General features: G+C 38.7%; 1 protein-coding gene across 1 annotated transcript in view; it reads left to right on the top strand.

Annotated features, from left to right (window-relative positions):
* The window catches only part of CDK6 (cyclin dependent kinase 6), a 127,586-nt gene that overhangs the window by 50,905 nt on the left and 65,276 nt on the right, over nucleotides 1–11,405 (top strand). Inside the window, exon 4 of the mRNA XM_009641816.2 lies at nucleotides 4,381–4,548. Within this exon, the coding sequence (XP_009640111.1) occupies nucleotides 4,381–4,548 (168 nt within the window). The remainder of the gene's footprint in view (nucleotides 1–4,380; nucleotides 4,549–11,405) is intronic.

Raw genomic sequence — 11,405 nt, 5'->3', positions numbered from 1 at the left:
TTGGAGCCGGCTGGAACTGGCTGGGTCTGGCACGGGGCAGCCCCCGGTCTCCCCTGACAGAGGCCCCTGCAGCCCCAGCTGCCAGCACCTGAGCACCGACACCCAAAACAATTCCGTACTTTCTTTTTTCTTTGAGTAGATGCTTGAATTATTTGGTCAACAGCCATGCCACCCTCTTTTAGATTAGGCAGGCAGAGTACTCCAGAGAATCTGGCTGGCCTTAGACAAGAAGTAAGTTACTGCAGGCCATTGACAGATATTTTAGTTGGTAGTCAAGATGGTGGGTGACTCTTAAAGGATCAGAGGGGTATTTTGAAAATCAATGGCTTGGAAGGGATTTATGGATCAGAAGCTGGAGGAGGGTTAAGAGGGGTCAGTGAAGCGTAGGGTCAAGAGGGGATAGGACAAGGAGGAAACAAAAGTCTATAAGAAATCAAGGATTTCTGCTCCTGCTGCCCCTGAGTCAGCCTAACCCAAGCCTATGGCCATCCTTGCCAGTGGCAGAGGCAGAATAGGCAGGACATATTTCTGTGTGTCATTGAGACTCGTGACATAATATGGTATTGCTTGAAAAGTTCATCATAATTTGGTCCTGACATTCAGTGCTGATAAATTCAGTAAATATCAGAGTGAGCAATGCCATCACCAATACCATATATGGTGGAACATGCAAAAGATGCAGCATTTCCGTAACAACTTTTGCTCCTAGCTGTTTCCATTATGAGGCTTTTACAATATTAAAGCTACATATTTGCCCCTAAGGAAAGTGTATTTGTTCGTTGCTTCCCAAAATAGCTCAGTTTTCAACTGAGTGACAGATAAATATTTTAGATTTGTGCATAGACCACATTGAAAACGTAGCCTGAAAAGGGAAAACATTGGAAAGCCATGATTATCTGACAGTAATCAGAGTGGAATAATGTATATATCTTCAATTTGGGCAACAACCATTGTAGGTTTTGTGATGTTAGAATCATGGCAGAAATCTCTATTCTGAGACAATAGGCGCTATTCTGTGTCTATGTTTGTAAACATACAATATCCAAAGAACATCTGACAGATGTCAGTAGAGGTTTGATCATGACTCACCAGAGCTTGTTCCTCAAATCTGGTAAGGCATGAATCTTCTTGTTGAAAAGAATTGATCATTTTTCAATTAAATTTTGAAATATGATTTTAACTGTAATTCCAAAGTATGGTATGCCTAGCTATCACTGAAAATTTCTCAGAGAAAAGCAGTCACGGAACAAACTAATCCTTGAGGCACATGAAGACTCTCTCGGAGTTATTTCTAGATCTTGGTAATTGAGTTAATACTGGGTAATCATCACTAACAAAAATGGACGCATTTCCGTCAGATGAGTGGAATTATCCTGATTTAATTAGTTAGTGACCTGGCTTGTACATGTTTACGGCCTTTATCCAATTTGCTAGCAAAGGTTAGTATCTTCTGATATTAGTTCGTGTATCAAAGAAAACACCCAGCTCAGACTGAGTCTGATGTTTCTTGCAAGTGGCTAAGAGTGTGAAGTCATTTTCCAAATATGAGGCCTAACAGTTTTTGACTGGGGTTATGTACAGCACAAAATTAATCATTCATTCATCATGGGTAAAAAAGTAATTTAAAAGCACTCTCTTTTGTTTGCTTTGATATTGAAAATCTGTTTGTGCAAACAAATATCAAATTCTGAACTACACCATCTGGGATTCTGTATTTAAAGTGCATAATAATAGGCCTATGTCATGTGATTTTGGTGTCTGCTCTTTTTCTAACTGGCTGAGAATTTAAAAACAGGATAATAATGAATTACAAATACCAAATGGTCTTTTTGCATCAAAGTGCCCTTCCTTACACACACGAATCTCTGGGCTGTTCTTCTAAGATCATTTTGAACTGAAATCTGTTCATATGTGTATTACTAAGTAATTTGGGATAGCAAAAGAGCATAATCAACAGTCCAAAATGAATACTAGAGAGTAGCCTCTATGGACTACCTCTGAATTTCCTGGAAGAGGAAATATAGCACCTTTTTCCCCAGTTTTCCTTCTGCTTTCTAATACCTTTCAAATTCACACTTTCCTGGTACACTTTTCTGCGGCACATCTCATTTTTTGTGTCTGAGGAGAACTTCATTAAATGATATTCATCTTTTGAGTCCTATGGGGGGAGGGAAAGATATAGGAGTTTCCATTTTCAAATATTTTCTTTTTTTTACCTGTGCCTGGACGAAGACTGAATTTAGAAACTGAAGACTTTGCTTGCAACTTGCAAGTAGCAGAGCAGAATTGCATTTGCTGAGCTTGAGGAAGAAAGTCGAAACAAAACCAGCATCAGTTGTAGGAAAAAAATATTCTTGATGTGTTTGGTAACTGCAGGAATGAGTTTACATACTTGACAAAGGAGTAGGATACAGAAATGTCACCAAGAAGGGAATCACCAGGGTCTACTTGACTAATCTTTAAGTTCTTTAAGTTATTTTCTTATTTTATCTGATATTATGTCTACCCAGAATAAAAAAAATTAGACCCAAATTCAGTGAAACTATTAATAACATACTTAAGAGAACCAGGCACTTCTTGGTGTGTTCTTTACATCTGCAAGACTGATCTAAAGACTGTTGGGATTTGATTTAAGTTGTAATAGCACAGGGTGAGCAGATATGACATGTATTAATTCTACTGATGACTGAAACCTGCAGAGCTGTAGTCCAAGCTCTTCCACATATTTCTGAACTGCAAAGGGAAATTACACAAATACAAGAGGATTCAATACACTTTGTGGTTTTGTTTTAAAGGTGCAAACCGTATTATACTAGTTATCAAAATTATCAGATCTCAGTTTTTCTTGGGGAAGAAAAGGGGATAAAAGGTATCAGCTAACAGGGAATGGTGTGCTCAGTTTACCATCATCCTTCAGAGGTGATTATAATTAAGTGTTGTCACAGCATCCATAGTTCCATGGTAATATCTCCATCATCAGGGTCTTCAAATAAAAACTGATTCCTTTATGAGCAGACCACTGTTACTACTGTTTGGCAGACAGAGTTATAGGCTGTATATAGAAATGGCCATGTTTTATGAGAGCCTTAATATCTATACATTTTATAATACTTTCTGTAGAGATGATCAGGGAACATTACATGAAAATAAGTTTTTTATTAAATTATGTAGCAATTTCTATAAAGTGTATCTTAAAAATGCATCCAGCTAAAGCAATATTATCAAGTTGGATGTTTTTAAACCCATTTGCAGATATCACTCCTTTTAATAGTGTGCCTTGAATATTTACTTGAAACATGCCCAAGTCCATGGAGAAGAACAAAAGCAACCAACTTCAGTTTACCCTTCTTCTCTTTTCTCATGTTTCTTGCCATCCACCTCTCCAAGATCCTTTTGGTTGCTAATAACAGGATTGGCAGACACCCTGTTGCATGTCTTATGGAAAAGGCACGTCACCAGCAATCACAGAGCTGGAGTTTCATGAACTCAAGTCAAGTGCATACAGAAAATAAACTTTTGTTTCTTACTTGTTGCAGCATCTTCTTGTAATTGCCCATTTTGCAAATATAAATTTCAAGTTGACAGTATCCTTCTAATTTGAAATTCAGGGGATTTCTAATATTTAGTTTTGAGTCTGTTGATTCATCCCTTTCATGTTACTAAGATTAATGTGAAAACATGTGTACAGATTAAATAGTTTCTTCAGCTGTGGAAATGTTATAGAAAATTGCATCACTATAACAGAACAGAAAGCAAAATGAGAACTGTTACCTGTGATTATTACACTGATTTAGTGCTAAACTTTGATCTAAAGGTAGTTTCTGTCCTATTCAGTAAATTCTATATGACAGGTTCTGCCAAGTAAACTTTTTGCCTCTATTACATTAAATCCTGGTGAATTTGTCATTTTAACAGTTTTTCTGATTGAAACAGAACCTCGTGCCTGTTGAAGTGAATGATAAAATTTCACTTCACTGGGGCAGGGCAAAGCATAAACTTGTGAGATGCAAAGTGGTGCATGGTTTGAAGTTGAGAGCAAAAAGCTGCTATGTATCTTACCTGGACAGCATTCTTTTGAAATTGTCCTGGGATTTACAGACATGCTTTTGCTATTCCTTTTAAGTTGACCAGTCTTTATACTTCTATCAATCAACCTCAAATAATTGAGCTAGAAGCAATACATTAGCTTGATAAGGACACCTGTTCAAGTCAGCTAGTTCTAGCAACATCCTTTCCATTTTATATTAATAGTTGTTTTTATCTCCTGTGCACATATTTAAGTCAATATTTATTAAAATAGTTTTGCAGATTATGACAGGGAGTTTACTTGTTTGCCACCTTGTCTTGATAATTGCATATTGATTTCTTCTTTATATCTAGGATATGATGCTTCAGCTGTTTCGGGGACTGGATTTTCTGCATTCACATCGTGTGGTGCATCGCGACCTGAAACCCCAAAATATCCTTGTAACCAGCAGCGGGCAGATAAAGTTAGCCGACTTTGGCCTTGCACGAATCTACAGTTTTCAGATGGCTCTTACCTCAGTGGTAAGTTTCTGGAGGCTTTTATTTTTCTTTTAATGCACGAGTGTGCTTTACTCTCTATGTTCCTGGCTTTTTATCCCATATTACAATGCTGTTTCTAAAACCATCTCTGCAACTGAAGTTACTTGTGTCTCTGAAAACAATTGCTTTCCAGCCAGGATTGAAGTTGTTGCGGTTGCTTTGTACAGGTAATCAATTACTGACTTCTGGTTCTAAATCAAATCATGACCGATTACGGAAGGATAGGTATGTGCTAGATTTCTGAAACTCCATCATTAGCTTCTGTTCTGATACTAACTTCTTTTGCACATTAAGCCAGACAGGTAGGGTGAAAGTGTCTGAAGTACCTATTTTAAGGTAAAACTCTTGCTGATCCCCAGGTATCTTGCCTGAAAAAATACACAGAAACTTGTGAAAGTGCCACACTGTCATGCCTCTGATTTTTCCATCTCTGTGAATATAGGTTTGACGCTTGCCCCCATATGTTACTGAACAATTCCAAATGGGGGTGTGCTAGAGTCAGGTCAAGTGGACCTGGCAGCCAAAATCACAGTTATTTCCCAATCCAGCTGTTAAAGAGCACCTCCAGTATATCTAGGTCCCCTGCCACTGTTGTCCCTCTCCCAGCAGTTCTCCTGGTTGTCCTTGTCTCAGACATGAGCACACTCCCAGAAGGTCTGGCCCTCTCCTGCATTAATGCTGGTAGAGAAGCCCTGCCAGTTCCTCGGTTTTTGACCCCATTTCCACACTTGCTGGCCCTGCCCCCATAATCAGATGCTTGGCACAGCATCTCTGATGTGTATTGAAGAGTAACCGTGCTGCATGCATGTTGGGTGTCGTTTGGTTTTGTGGCCTGCTCATGAATTTTTTTGTTTCCATTTTGTATTCTGAGTATCACAACTGCCGTGGCAGTATCACTTATGGTAAAGACAGGAAAGGGAGAACTGCTGAGAAAAGAAACTGAAAGGAGTCCACTTCGCATTTTACGTTGTATTGTAGAAATTAGCCTGGCTCACATTGATGAAAAGCAATCTGTTTTATTATTAGTTACTGTAAGAGTCTTCCCATCATTGTGTGGGTTCCGGCTTCAGTGTGAATGAAGGCAGGAAGCAACAGAAAATTATATCATCCTCTTGCTAAACTTATGAAAGTATCCTCCTTGCATAAAGTGTGTGTAAACTTGTGTTTTGGGGCTGGTTTTTTTCATTGCCCATAGGATGTAGCCTAATCCAAAGGTGAAAGAATCTCTCTGCTGAGGTCAGTGAGGACTGATCATCTTGTAACTTAAAACAGAGCTTTGAAGAAAAGGAGAGAATAGTTGTTCCTGAACTGCTGTTATTTTTCATTTTCCAGTTATCAGTCAGTAACAGCTTCAATGAGTATTTCTATCGATTCATAAAATTCTTTAAGCTAAAATTGCAGAGTGTTGTAAGGCTTCCAGCAGGGCGTTTTTTGAAAGTTCTGCATAAAACGAGGAAAAAATATCTGCAGAACCGAGCAGGAGTTTGTCCATGATCACATAGCCTGCATAGGAAGGAAGGTCAAAAGACCCAGAAATACAGTGCATCTACTGAGGCAAAAACACACCAAGACCTGCTTGTAAGAGAACATTGCCAGAACTGCTATGCAAAGGGTGCATGTATGCTCAAGTATCTAATACTGGCATGCTAGAAATCGTGTTTCAAAACCCATTAGCTAGTACCCTTAGCACTGCTGTGAACAAGAGTTGCTCAAAGGGATTGTCCACACGCAAGTTTGTACTGCGTTCACATAAGCATTCAATTGTCTTTGCAGCTATGCTAAAGATTATTAAAATAATTGACTTATTCAGTGACCAATGACGAATAAAGTATATGGGCTTAGGCATGAATAATGACTTTCACACCTAGAACTTAGCGTATCATTATTTTCATATTTTAAAAATCCAGCTATGACCATGGCTTTTGTAAGTTAAAAATGTATTGGTCTTAAAACACTTAGTGTTTAACACCTTGGAAATCAACTTTTGTCTGGGTATGTAGAAACCTATAGGGGACTGTTGCTTACAATGTGATAATGTGGTATGGTTTTAAAAGTCAGTCTTCGTTGCTCCTACAGACTGAGTGCTGGTTAGAAACTTTTACTAAATGTGTATTAGCTGACACACGCCATCAGTTTTCCTTTTCCAAATGTAACTTTTGCCTTTGGCTAGATGCTTTGGTGTGCAAATTCTTCTTTTTTTTTCCCTCTATTAAAACTCAGTACAGGAAACAAAACTTTAAAAAAACCCCAACCTTCTGTTTCTTAAGTATAAAGATATTCTTGACCCTACCATTCCCGTTTTGTTTTGAAGTGTTTGCAGAAAAAAAGTTGCATTATAAAAGTCAGCATACATCTACACCTAAATCAATTAATAGAAGTCCTAGCTCACAAGGATTTGCTTTGGAGTTATATGAAAGGTGGCAGCATAGACAGCGCAGTGATAAAGCACACTGCGTGCGCTATCATTGTGATCAATACAAGGGCTCTGCAGCATTTCCTTCAGAAGAAAAGGTTACTGCAAGATAAACTACAAGAATCATCTTTTGAAGTATCAGATCATTCCCAAGATGCATCCTCATTCACTGCTCACAAAGAAACTCTTCAGATGGGACAAAAAGACCTTGCCATGAAAGTAACTCAGTAAAAACCGATCCAACCCGAGTACTCTGGGTGCTGCAAATGGTAACTTCAAAGCAGTCTCCCTCTGATAGCCAGTTATTTCCACAGTGCTAAAGAATCCTTCTGGCAGATCAGTCATCCGGGCATATTGCTGTCATTTAAAGAAACCTCTTGATATTTCTGTCAGTGAATGAATAAAAGATTCAAACTAGTGTTACACAGGCTTGGGGGGGCAGGGTGGAGATCACTCCCAGCTGTGGTCAGACTGAGAACTGATACAGGTCTGAAATAACAGCACTAGAAAGAACGAGGTCGGGCGGCGGTGTCTCAGATGGTGGGTAACAGGGCATGCTTTTGGTTTCGTACAAAGTTAGGCTCTTTTTCAAGTGTTGGTCTTGGCCCTTGGGGAAATTCTGAATAGGCTTTGTGATAACAGAGAAGCTCTGTAGGACAGAGGAGGTGGATTGATGTGACTGTGTAATTTTAGAGTTTGATAGCAAAAGCTAATGAACTGTCACTTTTTTTCCCCGGTGCAGAAAAATGGGCACTCAGCTCTAACTGTCTCTGAGCAAAGCAGCAAGTGGCTGTCTGGAAAATCTGAAGTTATATTATGAAAAAGAAATAAGCCATTTATCGATTTTTATTGACTTCTGACTGCCTTAAAGAAAGGAAATGAAGCTGAATCAATGGCACACGAGAATGCTAAGTGAGATAAGTGCACGCATTTGTGATCACAGCATCTAGGTGGAGCCCAGGCTGTCCAGCTTTTAAAACCTGACCTGCATCAGGCAACACGTTAGTGTTTGTAACACACTCATAATACTTTCTTTGAAAACATGTGTGCTTTACCTTAGATGGCAGCACTGCTGATGGGTTTTTTCCCAGGAAATGCAAACAAAATTGTTTTATGTCTTCCTTTTAAAAAAAACCCCACTGGTTTTCAGATTTACTGAACATTAGAAGGGAAAACACATCACTTTCTCTGCTGATGCTCTAAGTTGTTGAACACTAGACTCAGCTAAACTGACGATTAAAAAGAGAAGACATAAAAAATCCTGCAGTTACTGTCAGTGAATAATTTTAGATTATACTAGCATTTTATTTGAGTGTTTCTTCAAGATGAAAACTTTCCATCCATTTCTGGCAGTCACTTCAGCACAAATGGTTTACATGTCACATCATGCAGGAACTTGGATTTCATTTTGTTGGTATAGTAGCAAGGGAGCATAAAATAATTTTCACTAACTGGGCTTACTTTGTAAAAATAAATATATAAATTAGTTACAGCAACAAAAACAACAACAAAAAAAGACAGAAAAACCCTCGTCCAAAAAGAACGAGTGCTTTCCTGTTTTCTGCCACTGTTGCATTGTAATTTTCTAATAAATGCCACCTGTTAGTAAATAATGTGAAAGTAAACTCTCGTCTGAGCTAATATGATAGTTGAGAGCACAGTCAAAGAACTTTCTTTTGCTTTGCCTTATTTTTGAGGGGTTTTTCCCTTTTTTTATGGACATCTCTTCATGATGCTATGCTTCCCCAAATTCACATATTCGTTTGTATTAATATATCCTGCAGAGTCCATTCCTATGCTGTGTATGTTCCAGCAGACCTGGAGACTGTTGCAGTACAGCTTTAACCTGGGATGCATTGGATATCCCTAAATGTACCTAATTCAACAACCTATTTAAAACTTAGAGTTAACATCAACCATAGGAATAGACCTATGGAAATTAATCCAGCACATGCCTCTGGTGAATCAAAGTCATAATCTAGGCTGTGTTAAAGAGTGCCCCAATGGAATCAGTACAGTGACACTAGATTTTATCTCATACATAATTTGATAAGAGCATAAATCTTCCTCCCTCTGACAGGCGAAAGTGACATCATTTTGGTATGCACTGAGCCTTCACTGTTGTGAGGAAGCACATCACCTTAGATCTGAGCCCTGATCTCCAGTTCTTCATGGTGCATTTCTTCAGTCCACCCAAAGGTCCCTGAAAATGAAAATGAGTCACAGACATCCAGAGGATCAAAATATGTGTTGTTGAGCTTGTCAGTGCTGCTGCTGAAAGGTTGTGGCTATTTAGGAATGCAGTATGATTAAATTGGTTGGCTTATTTAAGGAAAATCTGTCTTCCCTACTAAAGAGTTCTGCATAAAACGTCCATGTATCTGGCTTTGTGAGGAAACAAGTGAATTTCTCTGATATTTTAACATCTGGATAGCTGAAGGAATCTTTAATGCATCCTCCCAAACACCCTATAGGAAAGTTATTGCCATCGCATAAAATGAGTCATTTATCACCGGAGCCATCTTGAGAACAAAAATCATTATCGGCACGTTGACAGTAAAGTCTGCAGCTGACTAAAAACATTTCAATATATATTTACGTTGACTTCACTCAGATCAGATGTTCACTAAGAGGGCTCAGATTCATGTGAAAATAACAATGAAACCAGATTGCTCAGTGTCACAATATTATCAAAGGGCAATACAGAAATACACACGGACAAAGTTAGGAAATTAGAATAGAAGTTTATTTTGTTCATCTGCATTATGATCATATAAGATCATTTTCAAAACTGACTATTGATTTTTATTGGCCATTGTAAGAAACTTTAAAGTTTCTAAGACATGTCTGGAAGAGCAGTACTAGCTGCTCTCGTAGAGAGATGGAGGATTTATAACAAGGCTGCTATTTTTAGAAACACATCCTAGAGATAATATTCTAAGGGTGCCGTTTCACAGTCAACATAAGTAGATGTAACATTTCTACTGCTGCTGAAAAGATGGTCCTGCTTTTGACCACACTCTCCCATCACTTACCTTACGTCAGCATTAGTGGTCCCACCCTTGCAGCCCCATAAAAAGTACTCGTTTTCAGGTGGATTAGTAGATGCAAATCACTGCACGGCCACATGAGTGAAAGCACTGACACACAGGGGAGGGTGAGCAGAAAGATGGGGTCATCTACTCCGTAGACACCACAGTCTTAGATTTGTTGGAGTCAGTTATGAAACCACATCTGAAGCCTTCAGCTGACAACTCAAAATATCTAAACTAACTCAAAGGCGGAAATGTTTTTCAAAACCATGCAACTCGTGCTGACTACGCTGTTTTGAAGATACTAGATGAACCAGTTATTGGTTCATTTAAAGCTCTTACTGTATCCAACTTTAACAAAACTTCTAAGTGTATCTGTATTGATGCTTGAAGTATTTTTTACCCCCTCAGTGCCAAGGCCTGGGTTCAGGGCTCTGTGCTGTTCCTCCGCAGATGATGCCACAACTCACCCTCGAGACCTGTCAGGAATGCAGGGAATGCAACCCTCTGCTCTGATCAGGCCCTGGTTTATCATGAACCATAAAAAGCCTATCTTTTAATCTTTCAAAGAAAGTAAGTTATTTCACAGTAAACAAGCAAACTGGCTCCACATGAGAATACTTTGTATGCCAGAAAACTCCTTTTCAGAGCTGCAAACATTAGAATATATATCATGTGGTGACAGAGTTTGTCCACACTGAGCTGGGCATGTTTTGCAGCCCTTCAGCTGCACCAGTGCAACCTTGCAGAATAAATTTTCCTTGTGCTGGTGGAAAAAGGAAAAAAGGTACAACTTCAAGCACAATTCATATCAGAACAAAGGAAGTTTCTGCTAGGCTGGACAAAAGGTTGACTGTGTGCACTATCAAAGGATAATGTCCAACAGAGGATGCTTAGGAAGGAGAGTAAGAACCAGCTTTCAGCAATCAGAAATCTAGCAATTTCCAGTGCTGGAGATTGTATCTGTATTATTGTCTACAGTAATTACTGAAGTACCCATCGCCCATAAATTAATCTATTTACTTTTTGAACCATTTAGACTTTGGGCTGCAGTTAATTTCTGCACTGTAACAAAAGCTCTTTATTTTGTTTTAAATCTGACACCTGATAATTTTGCTTAGGTTCCTCTTAATTCTGCTTTTCTGAGGTATTCCCTTTTCACCTCTGGGTGAAATCTGGTATTATTTTGCAGCAGCACAGTTCCACTGGTGCAAGAAAAATGTACTCAGTGCAAATAGGCCTTCACATGTTGATGTGAAGATAAAGTGAAATGCTCTTTTTTTTTTTTCCTCTTCTCTTTCTTTTCCTTCTCTTTCTCTTAAAAAGATACAGTAGATATTGTTAGTAATGGTACAGTACTGACTTACAGTTTTCATAGAAATGTCTGGTGAACA

The sequence above is a fragment of the Egretta garzetta genome, unplaced genomic scaffold (genome assembly GCF_000687185.1).
Source record: "Egretta garzetta isolate BGI_Z169 unplaced genomic scaffold, ASM68718v1 scaffold30, whole genome shotgun sequence".
Taxonomy (NCBI): Eukaryota; Metazoa; Chordata; class Aves; order Pelecaniformes; family Ardeidae; genus Egretta; species Egretta garzetta.
Note: the sequence above shows the minus strand (reverse complement) of the source record. Positions and strands in the feature narration are given on the sequence as shown.